The 23,803-nt window shown below is 48.2% G+C and overlaps 2 protein-coding genes across 2 annotated transcripts in view; both read left to right on the forward strand.

The window, feature by feature from the left end:
* LOC129467502 (aspartate-rich protein 1-like) overlaps nucleotides 1-23,803 on the forward strand; it is a 172,960-nt gene that overhangs the window by 117,374 nt on the left and 31,783 nt on the right. The gene's annotated exons all lie outside the window — the stretch shown is intronic.
* Nucleotides 18,937-21,266, forward strand: LOC129467503 (immunoglobulin lambda-like polypeptide 1). Its single transcript, XM_055252019.2, has 2 exons — nucleotides 18,937-19,462; nucleotides 20,859-21,266. The coding sequence occupies exons 1-2, from the start codon at nucleotides 18,952-18,954 to the stop codon at nucleotides 21,176-21,178; spliced, it is 831 nt and encodes a 276-aa protein (XP_055107994.2). The 5' UTR covers nucleotides 18,937-18,951; the 3' UTR covers nucleotides 21,179-21,266.

Below are 23,803 nucleotides of genomic sequence, written 5' to 3' on the forward strand. Positions count from 1 at the left end.
TGAAACAGCAGCCTGAGCTATGTCTAGGGCCCTCTAAGCAAAGAGTGGAGCTGGAACAGCCTAGATGCAGGCAGGGAGCAGTGTCCTGAGGCTGTGCAGGGCAGTAGGGCCCTGGGCCTTGACAATGAAACCATTCTTTCCTCCTAGGCCTCTGGGCCTGTGATGGGAGGGTTGTTGAAGATCTCTGAAATGCCCTTGAGGCCTATTTCCTATTGTGTCAATTATTAGCACTGCATCGATTATTAGCACTCAGTTCCCTTTTAGTTATGCAAATCTCTCTTAACAAGTGGTTACTCCACAGCCTGCTTGAGCTCCTCTCCTGAAAAAGCTTTTTCTTTCTTTCTCACATGGCCAGGCTGCAAATTTTCCAAACTTTTATGCTCTGCTTTACCTTTAAATATAGCTTCTAACTTTAATTCATTTATTTCTTTGTGCATTGGAGCACAAGGAGTTAGAAGCAGCCAGGCCACATCTTGAATGCTTTGCTGCTTAGAAATTTCTGGCTGGGTGGTGGTGGGCTCACACCTGTAATCCCAGCACTATGGGAGGCCAAGGTGGGCGGATCATGAGGTGAGGAGATCGAGACCATCCTGGCCAACATGGTGAAACCCCGTCTCTACTAAAAATACAAAAAAATTAGCTGGGTGTGGTGGCGCGTGCCTGTAGTCCCAGCTACTCGGGAGGCTGAGGCAAGAGAATTGCTTGAACCCAGGAGGCAGAGATTCCAGTGAGCCGAGATTGTGCCACTGCACTCCAGCCTGGCGACAGAGCAAGATTCAGTCTCAAAGAAAGAAATTTCTTTGGCTGGGCGTGGTGGCTTACATCTGTAATCCCAGAACTTTGGGAGGCCAAGGCAGGCGGATCACGTCAGGAGATTGAGACCATCCTGGCTAACATGGTGAAACCCTATCTCTACTAAAAATACAAAAAATTAGCTGGGCATGGTGGCAAGCGCCTCCTCTTTACCCTGAATGCAAGAGACCCTAATAGGTAGGCAGGAATATCACTGCCCCTATTCAGCATGAAGAAGTTACAGAAGACAGACCTTCATCCTTCTACAACCCCTAGGATTAAGGGTCCTCTTGTAAAAGGGAAAGGGGAGATATGTAGGAAGCATTCAAACCAGGGCGACTCCATTTTGAATACAGGCTAAGAAAAATGAAGCTGGATCACCAACTGACAATTAAGGGCTGCATAGCCTGCAATTGCCTTGCTCAATTAATTTTAAAAAGAGGCCAACTTATGCTAATAATGACAGCTATGGCAGTTTTTACAAAAAAGAGAAGGGGGGTATGTTGGGAGAAAAGCTGAGTGTTGGGAGAGAAGCTGAGGCGGGGCTTGCATGTCTGTTAGACTTGCTGGCTCCTTGCTTCTAGCACTCCCATTATTTCAAGCAGCCATATGTTTCTCATTCACTTGATACACTGTTTCCTTTCAACTCCCACATCCTCACCACCTGTTTGTTTGAATACCAATAAATAGCGTGGATTCCCAGAGCTCAAGGCCTTTGCAGCCTCCACCCTCCTGACGCCCTCTGGTCCCACTTTGTCTCTCAAACTCTTTTTCTCATTCCTTTGACTCCTCTAGACTTTGTCGCCCCCACGACCTGGTGTTGGGTCTGATCACCCCAATAGGCACAGAAGACAGAAGAACAGATTTCCTGTTCCGGAATGTTTTCCAGACCACCCCACCTCCAGGCTTGGCAGCCACTGCATGGACTGCCTAGCCTTGGCCCCTCTTGTTGCTCTCTCTCTTACTCCCTCTTTCAAGTTCCCCTCTAAGTCCCCTTTCTTAGGCAAAGGGAGTGAGCTCTCTCCATTCCTACGCCTAAAGTTCCCAGACTCACCTTTGCACAGCCCAAGCACATCAGGGCTCTTGGCTGCAGGAGAGGCCTTCCAGGCCATAAGCAGCACCAAGGACCCGTGGGGACCTGGCAGTTAGCACTCCTCCTTTCATAGGAGGCATCCCTTGAGTGGCACTTGTGGTTTTAAGTAGTAATTTTCCCCCTCCCTTTAGCTTATTTTCCAATAGAAGGCTGAGGCAATCTACGATCTTTATGTCATTCATTCATTTACTCACTTATCCATCCAACACATATGTTGAGCAAAGTCAGTGTGCTGAGTGCAGATGCTGGGGCAACAAATACAGACAGACTTGTTTCCAGAAGCAAGCTAATGGATTGCTCACCTCACCTGCGGGCTATGGTGACAGTGGAAATGATTTATGCCCTGGGTATTGCCCTATGCACCGAAACCTAAACTCATAAGATGTTATTGAGGGGAGCAAGTATTCTTTACCTTGCAAAAGGATTCACTGCAGGATTAAATAAAGCTGGAGAATTTCAGAATTTGAAAAGACATCAGGGGACCTGCTCCTTCAATCCCTTCGTTAGTTATTGGTGAAAAATGGTATTTAAAAAGCTTAAGAGACTTGCTTAGAGTTATTCAGCAATGCCAGAGCCAGCGGGTCAGAGCCAGCACTGTTTTTTTTTTGTTTTGTTTTTTTTTTTTTTTTTTTTTTTTTGAGACGGAGTCTCGCTCTGTCACCCAGGCTGAAGTGCAGTGGCGCAGTCTCGGCTCACTGCAAGCTCCGCCTCCCGGGTTCATGCCATTCTCCTGCCTCAGCCTCTCCGAGTAGCTGGGACTACAGGCACCCGCCACCACGCCCGGCTAATTTTTTTTGTATTTTTAGTAGAGACGGGGTTTCACTGTGGTCTTGATCTCCTGACCTCGTGATCCGCCCGCCTCGGCCTCCCAAAGTGCTGGGATTACAAGCGTGAGCCACCGCGCCCGGCCGAGCCAGCACTGTTTTATTCATTCTCAGTGCTGGTCTCTTTCCTTCAGGCCCTGTATGATGTAGAGATGATCCAATGATGCTGCTGCTGCTGCTAACCAGGTCAATATTTATCGAGTGCTTTCTGTGTGCCAGACACAGTTCTAAGTGCTTTTTACATGTTACAGCATTGCTCTCAGGGCAGTCCCATTAACAACACTGAGACAGAGCTGAGACACAGAGAGATTAGACAACTTGTCTAAGGTCACACAGCTCAGAAGGACTGGTCTTGGGCTTCTTTTCCATTTGACTTTTGAGCCCATGCTCTGAACCACAACACTGTGGCTTTTCTTTAGACTGACTCCCTGACCAGCAGTCCCCATAGAGAAATGTGTTTCCACTCACATATTGAAAGGAAAGTACTTCTGTATTGAACAATGTTTCAGTGCTTTTAAAACCAAAGCTTGGTATCATACCTTTTGGCAGATCTTTATAAAGCTGTCATATATAGAGCTGCCATTAAAGTTTGTAAAGCTTTGTGGATAAAAGTAGCATGAAAAGCAGCTCGTATGATGTGTGTGACAACAAACAGAATTGTGATCCAAATTACAGGTGAAACGGGACAGTGGCCCCCCCGGGAGGCTAGAAATACCTGCAGAGGCTTACAGAGTGAGATGTTTGTAAATAAAGCCATTCAAACATCAATTGTGTGTGGTTTCCCTGAGAAGCAACTGTATTTAAGGGACTGCTTACACAAAATCAAGTTCTTCTTAGCAAGGATTGCTTTAAATATTCTGACTTGAATGAAGGCTAGTCATGTTCTGCCATTTTCAAAAATCCTCTAACTGAAGTCTTAGAGTTGATTTTCTTTTCTTTGTGATTAATTTCCCAGAATAACATTCCCAGCTCCCACCCCACCCAGCATTTATAGTCCAGAGATTCTGAGAGTAGGAAGTCCTAGTAAAGCCCAGAATCTAAAACAAATAAGACCAGTCAGTTCTCTAGTTAGCTTTTTTCCTTTCAAGTTAGCAAAATAAACTCTGGAAAGCCTAAACTTTAATGCACCCATCTCGGCAACATCTCCTCTAACGATGGAAAGGCGTAGAAAAGAAGAAAAGGGAACATTATGAATCTTGTGGGAACGTTGGAGTTTTGTCTGTTATCACAAGCAGCGTGAGCCCCAAGTCATTTAAATCCTCTGGGGGTGGGAACATAATTATTTGCAAGGGAGCATTATTAGCTAAGTACAAATGGGTTGCTATTTGTTTTCTCTGTTCTTTGTGATGATTGCAGGCTGGGGATGGTGTTTAGTAACAGGATCCAGCAGGTCAGTTATGACAACTTCATCACTGTCATTAACCCCTTTTGTTTGCAGTGAACACAAAAAGCTGTTCAGTATTAAGAGAGTCAAGAAAAAGAGAAGGAAGGGGGGTGGAGAAAGTGAGACAACCAAAGAGACAGCCAGGGAACAGAAATTCATACACTATGAACACCAGAAAAAAATACCCCTGGGTAATTGAGTCAGCTGACTCAAATGGTGCAGGGGCCTCAGTTAGAGGATCACATTTTGGACTCCTTGTTCTTTCTGCCAAAACAGTAATTGCTCATATTTAGAAATACAAATGTTTTTGCCATTTTGGTTCCTAGAAATGCCCTAGGGAGATGTTATTTTTGGTAAGGGGTTTTCCTGCTTCAAGTGTAATGACTCTGAACAACTAGTTTCAGTATCTTCTCTAGCATGCCAGGGTAAAATGAAGCAAAATAAATAGAGGAAGTGCTATGACCTTTATTGAGGATCTACTGGGTGCCAGGCAAGATGCTTTTTTCTTTTCTTTTTTTTTTTTTGTGAGACAGGGTCTTGCTGTGTCACCCAGGCTGGGGTGCAGTGGTGCGATCTTGACTCACTGCAGCTTCCACTTACTGGGTTCAAGCAATTCTTGTGCCTCAGCCTGCCAAGTAGCTGGGATTACAGGCGTGCACCACCATGCCTGGCTAATTTCTGTATTTTCAATAGAAACAGGGTTTTGCCATGTTGGCCAGGCTGGTCTTGAGCTCCTGGCCTCAAGCGATCCACCTGCCTCAGCCTCCCAAAGTGCTGGCATTACAGGTGTGACCACCACACCCGACAAGGTGAATTTTTATGTGTTTTTTCTCCTCCATCTTCTCAACAACCCTGGGGTAAAAGGCCTCATTTCCACTTTCCCTATGAGAACAACAAAGTAGAAAGGGTAAAAGATTGCCTCGAAGATCACCCAGCACAGAGCAGGAATTTGATTTCAAGTGTGTCTTGTTCCAAACTTACTACACCGTGCTGCCGGGGCAAAAAAAGAGCAAAAAGAAAAACCCAAAAGGTTCTTAACTGAAGTTAAAGACGACCAAGAAAATGTACGCAGATGTCAGGTCTGATCATGTGGATGCTCAAATGATAAACAGACACATTGAGAGAAATTGTATTAATGAAATCATAAAAACATGTTCTGCTTTTCTGGGGAATTTACTCCTCCATGTGGCGTGACCTTTGACAAGACATTCTGTCTTCCTGTGTGTTTTTTTTTTTTTGGGACGGAGTCTCACTCTGTCACCCAGGCTGAGTGCAGTGGTGCAATCTCGGCTCACTGCAAGCTCCGCCTCCCAGGTTCAGGCCATTCTCCTGTCTCAGCCTCCAGAGTAGCTGGGACTACAGGTGCCTGCCAGCACGCCCAGCTAATTTTTTTTTTTTTCTATTTTTGTAGAGACGGGGTTTCACTATGTTAGCCAGGATGGTCTTGATCTCCTGACCTCGTGATTTGCCCGCCTCAGCCTCCCAACTGTCTTCCTGTTTTTTATTAAAAAAAAAAAAAAAAGTGGGTAGAAGATGAAAGTTTGATATTTGGCTCATGCATAGCTTTGTCTCATTAATATATTTTGTGCTTGCCTGTCATTTCAGCTTTCTGCTGCCAGACCAAGCTCCTTCGACTGCCATTCCTACTTCAGACACTCCTCTTGTCCTTTTCAGGACAACTTTATGCTTATTGTGCCTTGGATCTTGAGAAACACATGGTAAAACTGGCCAGTGGTGATGGCAGGCATAGCAGGGAATCAGATTGAGGGGGGCTGTGGGATGGGAAAGAAAACAAAAGAGGGCAACAGGCTACTTGATGACGGAATCAGGCTGCTTCTGCAATGACATTACATGAAATAATCCGAAATTTGACCTTAACTGTATCTGGTGTGTCCCATTAACCTTGTAAGTTATGGACAGAACATTCACTCAAATTGTAGCAGTCTAGGCTCATGGGAACACGTGACCAATTCAGGTGAATGAAAGGGACTTTAAAACATTAATTTCCAGCTTAGGTCTTCCTAAGACTGCCTGTGTGTTCCTTAACACCACTCCAGCCTGAGTGTCACATGGATCCTGAATGTGGATTTGTGTGCACATTGTAGAAAAATAAGAAGCAACTGAAAATCCCAGGCAGCAGGGTGGAGTGATGAGGAAAGACACCGAGACCGATCGGGGAGCTGGAAATTGCCCCCCAGCTTCGGTGTTTGGGCTCTATCTCGCTTTTCCACTTCCCTGAATCACCCTCGTGGTGCGAGTGTGCCCTCAGCAGATGCTCCCTAATTGTCTCTTGTATTTGTAGCAGGACAAGCAGCAGACAAAACTCCTCAGACACCGAGTTAAAGAAAGAAGGGGTTTATTCAGCCGGAGGCATCAGCAAGACTCCCGTCTCAAGAGCCGAGCTCCCCGAGTGAGCAATTCCTGTCTCTTCAACTCTAAGGGGGTGCACGTGAGAGAGTCGTGATCGATTGAGCAAGCTGGAGGTACGTGACTGGGGGCTGCACGAACCGGTAAGTAGATAGGAACAAAACAGGATAGGGATTTTCACAGTGCTTTTCTATACAATGTCTGTAATCTCTAGGTAACATAACTGATTAGGTCAGGGGTCGATCTTTAACTACCAGGCCCAGGGTGTGGCGCCGGGCTGTCGGCTTGTGGATTTCATTTCTGCCTTTTAGTTTTTATTTTTTCTTTCTTTAGTGGCAGAAACTGGGCATAAGACAATATGAGAGGTGGTCTCCTCCCTTATATTGACACTAAAACCCTAAGGGCAGGAATACTCTCTCCTATTTCTCAACACCATTTCAACACCCAAACTAAAACCTCTCACCTGAGTGTAAGGGAGTGGTGACCTTCTTAAGCCCAGAGCTCTTCCATCAGGGGGCTCCCTAAGGGCATCTCTGTTCCTAGTGGGGGAGCCATCACCCCACTTTGGTCTGCTTAGCCTGGGACACGCAATTTTCTCCAGCTTTTACTCTTCGCTGAATTCTCAAGGCGGGGTTTGGGGGATGTTCAGGGTCAGGAGAGAGGTTGGGGGCCCAGCCGGCTGGGCGCTGTTCACCCGTAGCTCGGACCAGAGCAGGAATTTCATCACCACCTGCGGGGACAGGTGGGACACATGCATTTCCGGGGCCATCCTAGACCTCCTGGAGGATGCTGATTGACACTGTCCAGTTTGAGAACTACTGTGTCCCGGGAGCAGAGGCCTCCCCATTGCCCTTGGATAGTGGGCATCGGGCACATGGCTTCTCTGGATGAGCGGGGCGGGCATGAGAGCACATGGAACTGGGGGCGGGAGGTCGGGGCAGCGAAGGAGGAGAAGGAGGAGGCGGAGGCCGAGGGGGAGGGAGGGGAGGAAGAGGAGGAGGAGTCCTTTGTGGCCACCCCGAGGGGAGAGACTTGGTTGGGAGGCGCCGGCGGAGCCGGGCCGCTAGGACTCTGCACCCAGGTGCGCCAAACATTGGGCGCGCTCTCCCCGCAGACCCTCGCTGAATGAGCGGTGGGCGGCACGCGTGCGCGGGGCGGCTGGCAGCGTGAGGCGACCCTGACGGGCTACAGCTTACACCGCTTGCAGGGCGCTGGTGGGGCGCGCAGAGCGGGACTGCCCCGGGGTGGCTCCCCCAGGTTGGGGCGCCGCGGGCGGCGGCGGCGGGCGCGCGTCCCATCCGGATCCCGAGTAACCGCCACCGCGGCCGCCAAAGCTCGCCAACCTGGCGGACCTGGAGGCCGTGGTGGCCGATGCCAGTTACCTGATGGCCATGGAGAAGAGCAAGGCGACCCCGGCCGCCCACGCCTGCAAGAGGACCGTTCTGCCCGAACCCAGGTTCCATCTGCCCCGGCCCGCGCCGGTCCCCGACGCCGCCGCCCCCTGCGGCCGCCAGCGACCCCCTGCGTCCGGGAGAATCGGGCGCTGAGCCGTCGCTGTCCCGGAGCGGGTGACACAGCGGAGCGGGCGATGCGGGGCTGGCCTCCTCGTTCCAGTCTCTGAAATGCGGGGCATCGGAGGGCAGGTAGGGGGCACTCCGGGAGAGAGCGCTCCAAAGTGCCCGGCGCCTCGCCCTGCGCGCAGCTGGCGCCCCAGCGAGGGGCTGGTTATGACTTGGCTGGACCAACTCCATCCCTGTCGCCCCCTCCCCCAGCCCTGTCCTCTCCTGTCCCATCCCCGTGCTTCTACCTGTTGCATTGGTGTGGTCCCTTTGGGCTCCTTGCTTGTCACTTGTTTGCGCTCCATCCTGGTCGCTCCTTCTTCCCGGGCTCTGTGGTCCCCCTTTCCAACTCCATCCTCTCAGCTGCCTCTGGGCCGCTTATCTGGGGACTGTAGGCTTGTTGCTTACTGTCCTAGGTAGTTAAACTGCTGTTTTCAGTGCTTGCTCTTCTTGAGGTCCCTAAGTCTAGTCACCTTCTTCGTCTCCTCTTCTATTTTGTGCCCAGGCAGGATTTTGACCCACTCAGTATTCTTTTTGGTGCCAAGTGTGTCACCTGAGCTGCTTTCCTCAACTTGCAGATCTACTGGTGGCACTTTATTAAAAAATTGAAATGGGATTCATTTAAAAAGGCACTTGAATGGGTGATTCCAGACAGGAATTTGTTGTTAAATTATCAAAGGAGGGCCCGATTGAATTGGCGAGGGTCTCGGTGAGGTCCATACCAAGTTGCAATTTTCTCTCAAATGATTTATTATTAAGGAACTAATAAAATTTTTTGCTAGTTCATGTCATTGGCACTTCCCCAGAAAAAATAGTTCGTCAGGTTAATAGTGAGTTTTAAATAGTGTATCAAAGCGTCAGCGATGGATTTTTTTTTTCTCTAGCTCCTTTCCTAATTAACACCATCATGAGTTGTACAGCTAATGCGGTTCCTTGATGCTAAATAGCTCTTTGAATTGATGCTCAAAAGAGGCATTTTCTTTATGGTGAATTTGAAACCATGCAATTCTGTAAAATATTGGAATCTAAACCAAAGTTATTGTCCATTTGAAATCATCAGTCCTTCAAGCGTTAGGCGCCCAAAATTGCTTCAATGTTACCTAATGCTAAGTGATCATCATCTTTACAAGTCATCTATGAGCCCTATGATACAGAAAATACCAGTCCCCTTGTTATTTGTTGTGAAAAGCTAAATTGTGCAAATGAAGACATGCTTGCTAGATATTTTGGCTTGCTTCTCCTCCTTAGCCCATGCCTCTTGTTGGTTTTGCAGGATGTGCTACTCTTTGATAGGCAATGCCAAGTAGTGAAAATGAGGGAAAAGTGCAAACCTTTCTGCAATGTCCTGAGTTTAACACCCCTATTCCAGAGTGTAGCATATCTGAAGCTAACTGAAAAAATCAATGCTGCTTAAAATTTCCGGCAAATGGGAAACTTACTTAGAGAACAAGAACTCCTATATCAAACCTAAATTTCACTGAAAAAACTGTACATTTCTATAAATGTGGTAGAAAAGGCTTAATTCCTTTTTCTCTTGCCTTTCCTAGTGTCCCTCCACCACCCAAAGGCAGGGAGTCCTAAATATGTAGGGTTTCTAGATATAAAATTGATAAATCTCAACTCATGGGCAGTTTTTTTGGGGGGGGAGTATATAATATCACTAAAGTTAGGAACTTCTGTTCAGTTTTTATTTTTTTTTCTTGGTGTTTCCTTTTTTAGTGTCCCTCTTAAGAACGTACTTAATGCACTTAGGGTGTTCACTTCCTTGTATGAATGCCTTTGTTTTTCAGTGGTATTCTTTGGTAATGCTTTCTTTTAAGGCAGAGTAAGTGACAGCCAGCATATTTCTCATGACATTTGAAAATTGAGAAATACCAACTAGAGAGTAATTTTAGGAAACAGCCCTTCAGTAATTGTTATTCTGTTGCTCTTTTTAAAATAGACTCTCCAGTTGGTCCATTGGAACCTCCTCCTGAGATTCTAATTTGTTTCCTTTTTCTTTTTTTTTGAGACGGAGTCTAGCTCTATCCACTAGGCTGGAGTGCAGTGGCACAATCTTGGCTGACTGCAACCTCCGACTCCTGGGTTCACGTGATTCTCCTGCCTTAGCCTCCTAAGTAGCTGGGACCACAGGCATGTGCCACTACGCCCAGCTAATTTTTTTTGTATTTTTAGTAGAGACAGGGTTTCACCATGTTGGTCAGGCTGGTCTCGAACTCCTGACCTCATGATCCGCCCGCCTTGGCCTCCCAAAATGATGGGATTACAGGCGTTAGCCACCATGCCCCTGCCTGTTTCCTACTTATATTAGTGGCTTTGGCTTTAGTTTTGTAATGTAGCCATTTACATAGTAACAGTCACTCCTTGTGCTGTGCTAGGATTCTGTTACATTGAGATTATCAGGTAAAATATCTTGCAAAATTCTCTTTACCACAGGATGGCAGTTAGTAGCCTACCTGTTTGATTTGGAGGTTGGGGGTTGGGGAATTTCTAGATCCTGTAAGAAAGTTAATTGCATGTTAAAATGTCTCAGCCTAATGACTTAAATGGCTGGTATGACTTCACGCTGTTGGTAAAAGGGATTCGGGTCAAATGTTTTTTGACAAGAGTTTCTATTTCAGCTTCATTATAGAGCGAGCCATGTGATCGCCAGTTTTTGGTATTCTTGAAAGAGATGTTCAGATTTGTATTTTTAGTATCTGAATGAGAAGCATACATTTTAATTTGCCTTTGGTCTATCACTAGTGATTTTTTTATTTCCAGCAAATTATTTGCAGTCACTATTCTTTGTGCTTCCTTATTTTAGTTACTTTGCCTTTTCCACAATTTTAAACAGAAGAGCATCAGAACGAAATATCTAGCTAATTTAAATGAAACAATGGGTTTGCAGCTTCCTGCCTATTACAGGAGAGTCTCAGAAAATGGAGCATTCTGTCTAGGGGAGATTTTGCTTCCCTGAGATGGCAAGAGGCAAACATTTTGTTATGTTGACACATTATTCAATTAACCAATGAGTGCAAATCCTGGAAAAGCTGACTATTTGTCCAAATGGTATAGCTGCTTTAGTTTACTGAAATGTTGTTGAGCTAATGTAGCTGATAATGGGGCCTACTGGGAGTGGTAAACTGTGACCCACAGACTCCCTTGCAGGCCCAGTTAAAACAGGAGCATTTCGATGTGCAGGCCAGTTGTTTTACATCACGTTGGAAAAGAAATACCTTTTTTTTTTTTTTTTTGAGATGGAGTCTTGCTCTGTCGCCCAGGCTGGAGTGCAGTGGCGCGATGTGGGCTCACTGCAAGCTCCGCCTCCCGGGTTCACGCCATTCTCCTGCCTCAGCCTCCCGAGTAGCTGGGACTACAGGTGCCGCCACCATGCCCGGCTAATTTTTTTTTTTTGTATTTTTTTTTAGTAGAGACAGGGTTTCACCGTGTTAGCCAGGATGGTCTTGATCTCCTGACCTCGTGATCCACCCGCCTCAGCCTCCCAAAGTGCTGGGATTATAGGCGTGAGCCACCGCACCTGGCCAAGAAATACTTTTATTTAAGTAAGGTCTAATTCATAAGCAAAAGCCCACAGAGGGTCAACATCTTAAGCCCTGAAGTGATTCAGACGACTTTTACTGTAGGCTGTATTACTCTGTTACTCTTTTTAAAAAACAGAATGAAATTCAGATGACTTGAAATCACACATAGTTGAAAGAGGTTGAATAACGTGAACTTAATCCTTCCCCTAGAGTCTCATTTTTATTTACTGGACATTGTGAATGTTGGATCACCTATTGCAAAGCTTGTCCTTTCAAAGTATTCATACAATATGATAGGAAGGTCTGAAACAACATTTTAAAGATTCTTTATAATTTTCTAGGAGCACTGACAGTCCTTAAAGGACATTTATGATACCGTTTATGACATTAATTCAGTACATAGTTGTAGAGCCATTTCTGTGAGCCAGGCATGGGGTACTATGACAAACCCAGCCACAGACCATTCCTTCATGGAGCTTATAGACTAGTGTGAAATATACAGAGTTGAGCCAAGAAGGATGTTTGCTTTAAAGTGTAATTGCTTGAAGATTTTATTTAACAACAAACAAATAGCATATGGATAACTTTTATTATTCTATATGCATAGAATATAGAATAATAACAAAGAATGAAAATAGAATATAGGATAATGCATAGAACACATTTTTTTTTTTTTTTTTTTTTTTGTTGAGACAGAGTCTTGCTCTGTCGCCCAGGCTGGAGTGCAGTGGCGCAATCTCGGCTCACTGCAAGCTCCGCCTCCCAGGTTCATGCTATTCTCCTGCCTCAGCCTCTCCGAGTAGCTGGGACTACAGGCGCCCGCCACCACGCCCGGCTAATTTTTTTGTATTTTTAGTAGAGACGGGGTTTCACCGTGGTCTCGATCTCCTGACCTCGTGATCTGCCCGCCTCGGCCTCCCAAAGTGCTGGGATTACAAGCATGAGCCACTGCGCCCGGCCGAACACATGATGTTTAGTGTTTTACAATAATTTGTTAGTGACTATACCTTTGAAGAACTATCTAAACGTAGTCTCCATAGTGATATGGTAGTTTGCATCTTTCTGTTTGTGTAGCCACCACGAGTGGCCTAGTTTTCTTCTTTAGTGGACATGGAATTTATTTAGTAATTTTCTAGCTTCAATCAGTGAGTGATTGGTGGATAACTTGAGATATTCCACTCTATTTAGGCTGTAGAGTTTTCTGTGTCTTCATTCTCCTGTGCTCATAGCCTAATTTTGAACTGAAAAGTCCATGTTGAAAGCACAAATAGCCTTTAGAAAGAAAGTATTCCTTATTATTTATAGGAGTAGTTCTATGTGTAAGAAATGGTAGTGTTCTTGCTTCTTTCCATTATGGTACAAATTCAAAACGTAAATTGTAATTTGTCATTTATTTTGTGTTTATTACAGTAGATGGTCATTTATTTCATGTTTATTACAGTAGATGATCATTTATTTAGAGTTTAAGAAAAATCCACTAAGATTTGTAGATAGTGTTTTATAGTTTTATATACGTTAACTCTTTTTAGTTTTTACAGTTATGCTTGATAATAGGTAGAAATTTTAAAAAGAAAAAAATTACTCCAGATACATCCATGTGGAGACATTGAGAGGTATATTTTATCTATTTGAGGACAGCTGGTTTTCTCCTTAGATACCAGTGTCTTGACTGTGGTGCAGGGAGTGGCTTTCAGCCTTTCAGACTCAGAAACTAGATTTTATTATGTCACTGTACTAAGCATCTGCCTCTTATTGTGAAACTTACATAATCAGCCAAGTCTGCCTGACTAAATTATTCTCTTCCTATAGGCCTCTGGTTCTTATTTTAAGATTAAAGACCCTTTTGAGAATCCTACTAAGTGAGAGCCTCCCCCTCCCAAAAGTGCACTAACTCACTTACACAGATTTATCTGAAAAGCTACACTATAGCTAGAATGTCCAGTTTGCTACGTTGCATTAAACACTGGCTCCCACAGGAGCCTACGTGCCCAGCATCTGTGTGGCTGGAGCTCTCTCTCTTGTGGGTCGCCCTTGTGGGAAGCAAAATGACCATCAGAAGGTGGTGTAGCGAGCACAGACCCATGGTCGGATGAGTCAGATGGTTACTTGGGACCAAGTCACCCCTCCTAGGGGTGGCTTACGCTGGATGTCCAGCACTTGAAATCCCTGACTACGGTGGCTTTGGGACAAGTCATCTTTCCGTATTTTCATGTTTCCCATCGTAATTGGTGGGCACACCTCCACTGGATTTGAGACTATGGTTCATGAAACCACTGCCAAAGCTGCCTAGACCAGAAACCTTTGGCATTTCTCGGCCGTTTGTGTTATGTATTGATTTAAAGTTTTTATTCTCAGAGAGCAAGCTTTTTTCTTTATTTAGAGATTCTTGGAAATGGCTTCATAATACTCATCGTCTTATTTTAGAAGAAGGAAATTCAGGTTCAGGGAGAAGCTAATTGCTCAAGGTTGCGTTGATAACAAATGGTGCAGCTGAGCTTCAAACCCAGGTTTTCTGATTCCAAATTCAGCATATTTTCAGAAAAGCCTTCAGACTGTCTTTTTTCCTGGTGAATCTTATTTTATGAGGAGGGGGCTCATGGATTTGAGTAGAGGAGCACTGTCAATTTCAGACATTAGTAACACAGTTTGAAAATGCATTGTATTCATTCAGTAAAGATTATCCACTGCAGGGGTCTGAGGAAGTGCTCCAGTAGCATAATTTCACTGGCCACGTTAACGTAATAATAAATACATTAATAATTCCCTAGAAGAAAAGATGTCATAGATTCCATGTTAAGTAATAAGATTGTTATTAATAATGATGGCAAAGTTATAACTGGAGAAAAGCTACATGTCATGAGTTCTTAATGTTTTCTTACCCCAAACATCTTTTTGTGATTTTAGGTGCATTCTTAATTAAAATTCATCTCCATCCTGCCAGTGGGTAAATGAGTATCCTTGACTTGAATATGTTTGTCAGTTACTGTCGATACACAAAGGTTTTTTTTTTGTTTTTTTTTTTTTGAGACAGTCTCGCTCTCTTGCCCAGGCTGGAGTGCAGTGGTGTGATCTCGGCTCAGTGTAACCTCCGCCTCCCAGGTTCAGCTGATTCTCCTGCCTCAGCCTCCTGAGTAGCTGGGACTACAGATGTGCTCCACCATGCCTGGCTAATATTTTTGTACTTTTTGTAGAGACAGGGTTTTGCCACATTGCCCAGGCTGGTCTCAAACTCCTGGCCTCAAGTGATTCAGCCTCCCATAGTGTTGGGATTACAGGTGTGAGCCACCGTGCCTGGCCCGTAAAGGATTTTTAATGTTAAACTTGGCACTCATTAGCAGTTCATTCTAAATTGTGATGGAAAATTAATGGAGCAGGTTGCATATCTAACCCCTACCCAGAAAGGTTGTTGAGCTCAGCTTGGGACAGAGTTGTATTTGTCAGGAACACATTAGTAAATCCACTTATGGCTTTTGCCTTCTTCACCTAGTAATGCGCATGGAGCTTTTCCTCGTCAGCAGTATATAGATCTGTTCAGTGTTTGGAATCGCTGCATGAGATGTCAGAACTCTGATCTACTTAACCCTGTGGCATAAGCCCAAGAGCAATTGCAGTGAATGTTCTTACACAGGTGCCTTTGGGTCTATGTGTGAGCCTTTCTCTAAGATGGACGCCTAGAAATCAGTAAGGTATGGGCATGGTCTCCTCTACGTAGAGCTGCAAAGAAATTCTAATTTTATTCAGAAGCTTTACTGTTTTTTTTTTTTGAGACGGAGTCTCGCTCTGTCGCCCAGGCTGGAGTGCAGTGGCGCAATCTCACCTCACTGCAAGCTCCGCCTCCCGGGTTCACGCCATTCTCCTGCCTCAGCCTCTCCAAGTAGCTGGGACTACAGGCGCCCGCCACCACGCCCGGCTAATTTTTTGTATTTTTAGTAGAGATGGGGTTTCACCGTGGTCTCAATCTCCTGACCTCGTGATCTGCCCGCCTCAGCCTCCCAAAGTGCTGGGATTACAAGCATGAGCCACCGCGCCCGGCCAACTTTACTGTTAAGAGTAATATTATTTTTAGTTTGAAATTATTTCATATAAACAATTATTTCATATATATAGTCGGGTAAAACAAAAAAGACCAATGTTATCGTTGGTTAGAACCAAGAATTTAAATGTAAATGAAGAGCCACATGAGTACAAGAGTTAAATAAAAATTCTGTAAGATCAGTTTTAAATTGGAAGGTTATTTGAAATTTATGATTTTTTAAAAAAATGTGTACTTATCATCCCCAGTCTTTAAAAAAATCGAAGAAACAATTGCATTTCTATCATATAGGCACCCCGTACATCTGCACCTGACTCCAGGGGTGCGTGAGATGAGCCTGGACCCTCTGTTATCTGTTGTATCAGAAAACAAAGGAGCCGTCCAAGAAATGTGGTGGGCACCATCCCTAACTAACTCTGAGGCCAGAAGAAGGGGTTTCCACTGGCTAAAAGTGAGACACCCTGAACATCAAAAGAATACGACTGATACAAACCCCCTGTGGTGGGCATGGGCAGAATGATGCCCCCTGAAATATCCACATCTTAATCCCCAGAACCTATGAACATGTTATATTATATGACAAGGGGGCATTAGGGGTGTAGGTGGCATCACAGCAGCTAAGGTGCTGAGTTTAAGATAAAGAGATTATCCTGGATTATCTAGGTGGGCCCTAGTGTTACCCCAAGGGAGGCAGAGAGTTGGTGTCAGAGCGATGCAACATGAGAATGAGTCAACCAGCCACTGCTGGCCTTTTGAGGAAGGAGGAAGGGGCCATGGACCAAGGAATGTGGGCAGCCTGTAGAATCTGGAAAAGGCAAAGAAATGGCCTGTCCCTTACAGCCTCCATGCGAGATCGCAGCCCTACTGACACTCTGACCTTAGCCCAGGGAGGCCCCTTTCAGACCTCTGACCTGCAGATCTGTAAGAGAGTCAATTTCTGCTTGATTTAAGCCACCAAGTTTGTGGTTACGCAGGAGAATTACTTGAACACGGGAAGTGGAGGTTGCAGTGAGCCAAGAAGGCGCCACTGCACTCCAGCCTGGGTGACTGAGTGAGACTCCATCTCAAAAAAAAAGTTTTTTTTTTTGAAAATAAGAAATAAAGGCCAGGCGCAGTGGCTTACACCTGTAATCCCAGCACTTTGGGAGGCCGAGGCGGGTGGATCACGAGGTCAGGAATTCGAGACCATCATGGCCAACACGGTGAACCCACTCCTCTTCTAAAAATATAAAAATTAGCTGGGCGTGGTGGTGCATGCCTGTAGTCCCAGCTACTTGGAGGCTGAGGCAGGACTATCGCCGGAACCCGGGAGGCGGAGGTTGCAGTCAGCCGAGATGGCACCACTGCACTCCAGCCTGGCGACAGAGGAAGACTCAGTCTCAAAAAAAAAAAAAAAAGAAAAAAGAAAATCTCTCTGGGCATGGTGGCTCATGCCTGTAATCCCAGCACTTTAGGAGGACCAGGAGCTCGAGACCAGGCTGGGCAACATGGTGACACCCCATTTCTACAAAAAAATACCAAAAGAAAATTAGCTGGGTGTGGTAGCACATGCCTGTGGTCCTGGCTACTCAGGAGGCTGAGGTGTGAGGATTGCTTGATCCCAGGAGACCAAGGCTGCAGTGAGCTGTGATGGCGCCATGTCACTCCAGTCTCGGCGTCAGAATGAGACCCTGTCTCAACAAATAAATAAACGACAAAAAAAATCTTGTATTTACATCACAAAACCAATCACCAATTACTAGACCAGCTTCTAAGGTAGAAACACTCTGGTCTGAGCCCCTGGCAGGGAGCTCACACCCAGTAAGCCTCAGCTCAACACCACATTCTTTTTTTTTTTTTTTTTTTTTTTTTGAGATGGAGTCTTGCTCTGTCACCCAGGCTGGAGTGCAGTGGCGCAATCTCGGCTCACTGCAATCTCCGCCTCCCGGGTTCACGCCATTCTCCTGCCTCAGCCTCCCGAGTAGCTGGGACTACAGGTGCCCGCCACCACAGCCGGCTAATTTTTAGTATTTTTAGTAGAGACGGGGTTTCACCGTGTTAGTCAGGATGGTCTCGATTTCCTGACCTCGTGATCTGCCCGCCTCAGCCTCCCAAAGTGCTGGTATTACAGGCATGAGCCACCACGCCCGGCCGCAACACCACATTCTTGTACCAAAGAGAGTTTGAAATTAAAATCCAGAAAAAAACATTCAAGCTTTTTGTGGTTTTGGAGTCTCAGAGGGTGGTTTTATTGTTTCTTAATTATATTGAGCCTTCTTTTAGCTTTAAAAGGAATGTTGCCAGGTGCGGTGGCTCATGCCTCTAATCCCAGCACTTTGGGAGGCCAAGGCGGGTGGATCACCTGAGGTCAGGAGTTCGAGACCAGCCTGGCCAACATGGTGAAACCCCGTCTCTACTAAAAATACAAAATTAGCCGGGTGTGGTGGCGCATGCCTGTAATCCCAGCTACTCTAGAGGCTCAGACAGGACAATCGCCTAGAACCTGGGAGGCAGAGGTTGCAGTGAGCCGAGATCACGCCAGCCTGTGCGACAGAGTGAGACTCTGTCTCAAAGGAAAAAAAAAGGAATGTCTAGATGCAGTAGCAAAGTACGCAGAAGCCATTTCAGTGTGGGAGGCGAGGTGACTGAGTCCAGGGACTCCAGGTTTCTGGCTGAGGGATTGAGACCGCCCATGCTCATTGTATGAGATGAAGATGGAGAATGAGCTGGGCTGGGGGAAGGTGGTCATCTCCTGTGGACGTGATCAGTTTGAGACTCCTGTTGGGTAGCCCACTGGGCATGGTCAGTAGGCAGTTGAGGAGCTGAGAGGGTTTGTAGCTGGGATAGACTCCAGCCTCACCATGTGGGCAGTAGTGGGGGCCACAGTGTAAAGATGGCCAAGAAAGAGGTCTGGGTGGGGATCTGTGGAGTCAGCAGCCAGGCATGGGCTGTGGAGAAATGGATGCCGGGGAAGAGGATAGGGGAGTCTCAGACCCCAAGGGGAAAAAAGTCACTGGAAAGAGGGGCCAGCCCCATGTCACATCCAGCAGAGACACCAGGTACAGCAGAAGGACCTTGGACATGACCATGAGGAGGGCCTTGTTGGCCATGACCTGGGAGAGATGGGGGTGAGAGCCTGGGGGACCACACCGTGTCCCCAGTACATGAAACAGTGCCTGGTAGACAGGATGGATTTATAGATGGATGGACAGGTCGATGGATGGACGAATGGACAGATGATAGATGGATGCAAAGACAGATGAAAGACAGATGCATAGATGGACAGACAGATGGACAGATGGAAGGAATGATCAGAAAAGGCTTCATGAACAGTGGGACTGAGCTGCATCTCCATGGATAGATCTAAAAGCAGAGGACTCTCCTCTTGAGTCAGGAATGACCCAGTGTCCTGGTCCAGGGAGGAAGTCAGCCTGGCTTGACTGCGGACACTTGTGGCGGATTTCAGAGGCTCTTAAATTGGGGCCAAGTGAGGTTGGGCAGGTCCGAGCCACCTCAGGACTCCTCAGCTACACCACACAGCTGCCTGAGGGGATGTGTCACTCAGGGAGTTGCTGGGACCTACTGGGCCCAGCGTTGCCATCAGCACCAACAACTTCAGAGAGGGGGACACGTGCTGGGGTGACTCCAAGGCTGTGGGTGGCACCTGCCTCAGAAAAGGGACAGGCACAGAGACACTACTGGGGGACACTACTGGGATACTGGCTACCCCCCTGCCCTGTGCCTAGGTCACAGCCTTCACACTGCAGCCCTGTGCCCCTCACACCCAGCAGGTTCCTGCTCCAGCGCGGCTCCTGGACTGGCCCCAGGTGCTGGCCCCGGGGGTTTCAATTCAAGCATACTTCACTGAAGCATGTGTTTGGCAGCGGGACCCAGCTCACTGTTTTAGGTAAGTGGCTCTCAGAACTTTCCCCAGCCTGTCCCACCCTCTCCTGTCTCTGGAAAAATCTGTTTTCTTTCTTTGGGGCTTCTTCCCCTCTGCCCTCCAGTACTTAAGCATGGAACCCTTCCTTTCTCCATGGGGTCTGGGGGAAGCGGGCTGGTCTCAGGGTAACCAGCAGGAAGGGCCCCTACAGTGGAAGCAGCCACCTTCAGGTTCCAACAGCGGGACACAGCCTGGTCCCAGGGCCTGGGCTGGGATTGGGCGGGGTCAGGGCTCCTCCCCTCTCCCAGGGCAGATGTCTGAGTGGGGGACAGATGCCAGTTCTGATGAGGGGCCCTGGAGTGGCCTTAGAGGCAGTCCCCCGGACCCCAGGGTCTAGGCTGAGGGCTGGATGCCCATCCAGCCTGTGAGGGCCACACTGGGGCCTGGGGACACAGGGGTCACCTTGAGGGGAGATCAATGGCGGGCACAGAGAGGGCTCTGGGTCTAGGCTGCAGCTCTGTGGCCTGTGCTGGGTCGTGAGGACATGGGGACACTGAGGGACGGGTGAGACTGGGTGAAGTCCCAGAGCCCAGCCCTCCCAGATCAGTTACCAGAAAGGAGAGGGTCTCTTAGGGCAGAGATGTGTGTCCCTGGAGCCCCATCACCTCTGGGACCTGGTGTCTCTCTGTTCACAGGTTGATCTGCCGCCTTCATTTGAGGAAGGGCACCTTAGACTCAGGAGGTGACTAGTGGGGAGTAAACGGGGGTGCAGAGAACTCCACGGCTGCCAGGTGAAGTCCAGGGGCATCAGAGTCTGCTGGGGTGGGCATGGGGGCTGCGGTGCCCCAGAGTCTGGGGGAGCAGCCCCAAGAACCCAGCTGGTGTGAAGGGTCCTGTGGTCGGGCTGGTGGGGACAGGGGCGACGGCAGAGCTCCAGGGTTTGTCTGGGTGGAGCCCACGCTTCACCAGGAGAGCTGAGTGGGCCAGGCTGGGGCACAGCCTGATGCCCCAGGGGACAGGAAGCTCCAGGCCATGCCAGGCTTGGGCCTCCCCACACCCTGCCAGGACGGTTTTGTGTACTGTGGGGGAGACCCCTACATTCCAAACTCAGACTCCAGAAACCAGGAAGGAGGGAGCACAGCCTGCCCTGGGTACACATGGGGAAACTGAGGCTGCAGAGGAAAGGGCTGGGCCAGGACACCTGGGAAAGGTGACTTGGGAAGGGCTCCTAAGAAGGCGTGGGGCTGTCTGCTCTCCAGAGGGCTCCAGTGGAAAGGAGGGAATGAGGAGGGAAGGAGAGGCCCTGGGTGGACCAGACGGTCACACCATGAACCCTCCCAGAGACTTTAGAGAGAGAGAGGCGCTCCACAACACCCCACACTGCCTCTGCCGTCTCTCACCCCCTCCTCTGTCCACACAGCTCAGCCCAAGGCAGCCCCCTCGGTCACTCTGTTCCCGCCGTCCTCTGAGGAGCCCCAAGCCAACAAGGCCACACTGGTGTGTCTCATGAATGACTTCTATCCGGGAAGCTTGACAGTGACCTGGAAGGCAGATGGTACCCCCATCACCCAGGGCATGGAGATGACCACACCCTCCAAACAGAGCAACAGCAAGTACGCGGCCAGCAGCTACCTGAGCCTGACGCCCGAGCAGTGGAAGTCCCGCAGAAGCTACAGCTGCCAGGTCACGCACGAAGGGAGCACCGTGGAGAAGACAGTGGGCCCTGCAGAATGTTCATAGGTTCCCAGCCCCCACCCCACCCACAGGGACCTGGAGCTGCAGGATCCCAGGGGAGGGGTCTCTGCATCCCAAGCCATCCAGCCCTTCTCCTGTACCCAGTAAACCCTCAATAAATATCCTTTGTCAACCAGAAATCCTGCCCGCTCTCTTCATTTCTTATCTCTCATATAATTTGATGCTTCTCCTGGGTTCTCAGTGTGGCGCTGGGGGAATCCTGGCACCAGTGGGAAAGTAGCCTGGAGGAGAGGATCACAGCCTCCCAGGGGTGTCCCCTGGGGAAATAGGCCAGGATAGGAGGCGTCGGCTCACTGGACACCAGTCCTTCCATTCTCTCCCTCCTCCCCTTTCTCCTTGCAGCTCAACCCCCGACTCGCTGCCTGCTTTCTGAAGGGAGCTATTTCTGGCTGAGCCTCCAGATAGACCCTCTGTCCCTGTCCTGGTCTGGACCCTCTGCCCACCCACGGCCTCTCTTTCCTCAGCCTAGAAGTCCTACTCTGGGCCTGGAGTCCCTCTGCTTCTGGCCCCAGCCCCTGGAATGCCCTCCTTCCTCTCTGCCCAGCTCCCCACCCCTGAGGGCTGGACTGTCCAGGCCACCCCAACACCATCAAATTCATGAGCTCTTACATTTTGGGCCCACCTTGATTCTTCACCTGACAGCAGGTTCAGAGGTGTGAGAAAAATAGGAGGAAGCCAGGAAGGAAACACACATGAAAGGCCTGCAAGAGGCTCAGGAGACTTGCAAAAGATAGGCTCTGAGCTCCCCAGGAACCTGTGCAAGAAGGGTAATAGGTGCTCCATGATTTCTTTCTTGTTTTTCACATGGAGTCTCGCTGCGTTGCCCAGGCTGGAGTGCAATGGTGCGATCTCGGCTCACCATAATCTCCACCTCCCAGGTTCAACCGATTCTCCTGCCTCAGCCTCCTGAGTAGCCGGAATTACAGGTACATGCCATAATGCCCGGTTAATTTTTGTATTTTTATTACAGACAGGATTTCACCATGTTGTTCAGGCTGGTGTGCTCCCTCATTTCTGAGATTAAACAAGTCTTTGCTCGAGGGAAGTTGGTGTTCTCAATGCTGAGGCCAGGCATCTCCTCATAATTAAAAGTGGGGATGTGTTTTACCCAAGGCCTCACTATTGATGGGATTTGGGCTCTGACATGTGCACAGGTGACTGCCTGGCAGCGCTAGGACGTGGAGAGTTTCTCAGCTGCTTGGCACAGAGAGTCACTGGCCATCTTTGGAGGAAGCATCATTTTGGGAAATGGAAAACCAGGTCCTGTGTTGGGCATTTCTCTGTGAGGCTCCCAGGGTCTGGAGCTCCAGCTGCTCTCTGAGAAGAAGGTGTGGGGGGAGAGAACAGGGCCCAGCCACACCCAGCCCCTCCTGCATGGTTCCTGCTCATCAGGGTGTTAGAGGGGTGGGGGCACCAGCAGTGGTCAGGCCTGTGTTTCTGTGGGTGGGGCCAGGGAGGGACCCTCGGGGCATCCTAGGGAGTCTCTCCCATGGCTCCTGTTTCACTTTCCTGTGGCTGCTGTCACAAATGACATGTAATTTAGAGGCTCAAACATCACACATTGATTCTCTCCCTGGTCTGGAGTCAGATGTCTAAAATGAATCATAGAGTGCTAAAATCAGGGTGCCAGCTGGGCCAGGCTCCTTCTGAGGGCTCTGGCGAGAATCCGTTTCCAGGATTTTTCCAGCTTCTAGAGGATGCCCTGGGCTCTTGGCCCCTTCCTCCAACTTCAAAGCCAGAGCTCAGCATCTTCAAATCTCTCTCCCACTCCTCTCTCTCTCTCTCTGTCTCTCTGTTTTTCTCTCTCTCTCTCCCCCCACCACCTTCTCTCACCCTCCCTCCTCCTCTCCCTTTCTTTCCCTCTACCCCCACACCTGCTCTCACTCTGACCCTCCTGCCTCCTTCTTTCCCTTATAAAGACCCCACCTTGGCCAGGCACAGTGGCTCATGCCTGTAATCCCAGCACTTTGGGAGGCCAACATGGGTGTATCACGAGGTCAGGAGATCAAGACCATCCTGGCTAACACGGTGAAACCCTGTCTCTACTAAAAATACAAAAAATCAGCCAGGTGTGGTGGCGGGTGCCTGTAGTCCCAGCTACTCAGGAGGCTGAGTCAGGAGAATGGCGTCAACCTGGGAGGCACATCTTGCAGTGAGCCAAAATAGCACCACTGCACTCCAGCCTGGGCAACAGAGCGAGACTCCATCTTAAAAAAAAAAAAAAAAAAGACCCCATCTTGGACCCACTCAGATAACCCAGGATCATCTTCCACCTCAGGCCCCTTAACATCATCACATCTGTAAAGTCCCTGTGGTCACACAACACAGCACATGGACAGGTCCTAGGACTGGGACACAGCCATCTCTGGGCCCTAATTCAGCCAGCCACAGCTCCTTTCCCTCCTTCCTCTCTCCTTCTCCGGGTATAAGAAGGGAATGCAGAGAGGTTGGTCAATGAATACACACTTACAGTTAGATGCAAGGAATGTGTTCTAATGTTGGATAGCAGAGTAGGGTGACTATAGTTTGCAATAATGTATATTTCAAAATAGCTACAAGAGAGAACTTGAAATATACTCAACACATGGAAATGATAAATACCCAAGGCCA

The sequence above is a fragment of the Symphalangus syndactylus genome, chromosome 18, assembly GCF_028878055.3.
Source record: "Symphalangus syndactylus isolate Jambi chromosome 18, NHGRI_mSymSyn1-v2.1_pri, whole genome shotgun sequence".
NCBI classification, from domain to species: domain Eukaryota; kingdom Metazoa; phylum Chordata; class Mammalia; order Primates; family Hylobatidae; genus Symphalangus; species Symphalangus syndactylus.

Bases quoted from the DNA above. Each gene is read 5' to 3' on its own strand.
- LOC129467503 (XM_055252019.2), top strand. From the start codon at position 18,952: ATGACCCAGTGTCCTGGTCCAGGGAGGAAGTCAGCCTGGCTTGACTGC. The intron at 19,463-20,858 runs GTAAGTGGCTCT...CTGTCCACACAG, and splicing joins GACCCAGCTCACTGTTTTAG to CTCAGCCCAAGGCAGCCCCC.